Below are 737 nucleotides of genomic sequence, written 5' to 3' on the forward strand. Positions count from 1 at the left end.
GGACGAGTATGCGGGTGGGTGGGGGGGAGGAAGGGTGGGGTTGTGGTGGGTGGGTGGGTGGTGGTGGGTTAGCTGCGCTTTCCCACTTTCACACAACCGCTGTCAATCCAGCTGCTGCTTTAGCGTGGGTGGGTGGGCGCCCACCGCTGAGCCTGCCCCTGCTCAGCAGCTGGTGGCCAGCCATCGCCGTGCCTGCCTGCCTTCCTGCCTGCCTGCTCGCAGCTGACCTGCTGCCTGTGCCTGTCCTGAGCGGCTGCCCATGTGCTGCGCGCGGCCTGCTCCTGCAGATGGCATCGAGACCGCCAGCCTGTTTGCCAGCCTGGGCACAGAGGTGCTGCCCGAAGAGGGCCTAGCGACAGAGGAGGGGCAGGAGGGGCAGGAGGGGCGGGAGCAGGGGGCACACTCCAGCGACAGAGACGACTACTCAAGTGAGGCCGGCGAGGGGCAGCAGCAGCGGCGGGCCGCGCCCCGCGGCGCCAACGGCCAGCTGCGCTACCACGGCAGCGACGGCGGCGGCGGCGGCCCCGACCTGCCGGCCGGCGCGGGCGTGCGGGCCGAGGCGGCGGCGCCGCGGGCAGGCGGCGAGGCGGAGGGCGGCGCGGGGCAGCGGGGCGACGCCGGCATTCTGAAGGAGCTCTTTGAGGGGTCGGGTGTGCGGGGGGCGATCGACCACAGCAAGGTGGAAGGTGAGAGGAGGCGGGAGGAGGGAGGAGGTGGGAGGAGGGAGGAGAGGCGGG

The 737-nt window shown here is 72.6% G+C and overlaps 1 protein-coding gene across 1 annotated transcript in view; it reads left to right on the top strand.

Moving 5' to 3' along the window:
• The window catches only part of CHLNCDRAFT_134981 (hypothetical protein), a gene marked incomplete at both ends in the record, with an annotated part of 5529 nt that overhangs the window by 4051 nt on the left and 741 nt on the right, over positions 1 to 737 (top strand). The window contains one exon of the mRNA XM_005846921.1: positions 251 to 679. Coding sequence (XP_005846983.1) covers positions 251 to 679 — 429 coding nt within the window. The remainder of the gene's footprint in view (positions 1 to 250; positions 680 to 737) is intronic.

Source organism: Chlorella variabilis, assembly GCF_000147415.1.
Source record: "Chlorella variabilis unplaced genomic scaffold CHLNCscaffold_12, whole genome shotgun sequence".
In the NCBI taxonomy this organism is placed as follows: domain Eukaryota; kingdom Viridiplantae; phylum Chlorophyta; class Trebouxiophyceae; order Chlorellales; family Chlorellaceae; genus Chlorella; species Chlorella variabilis.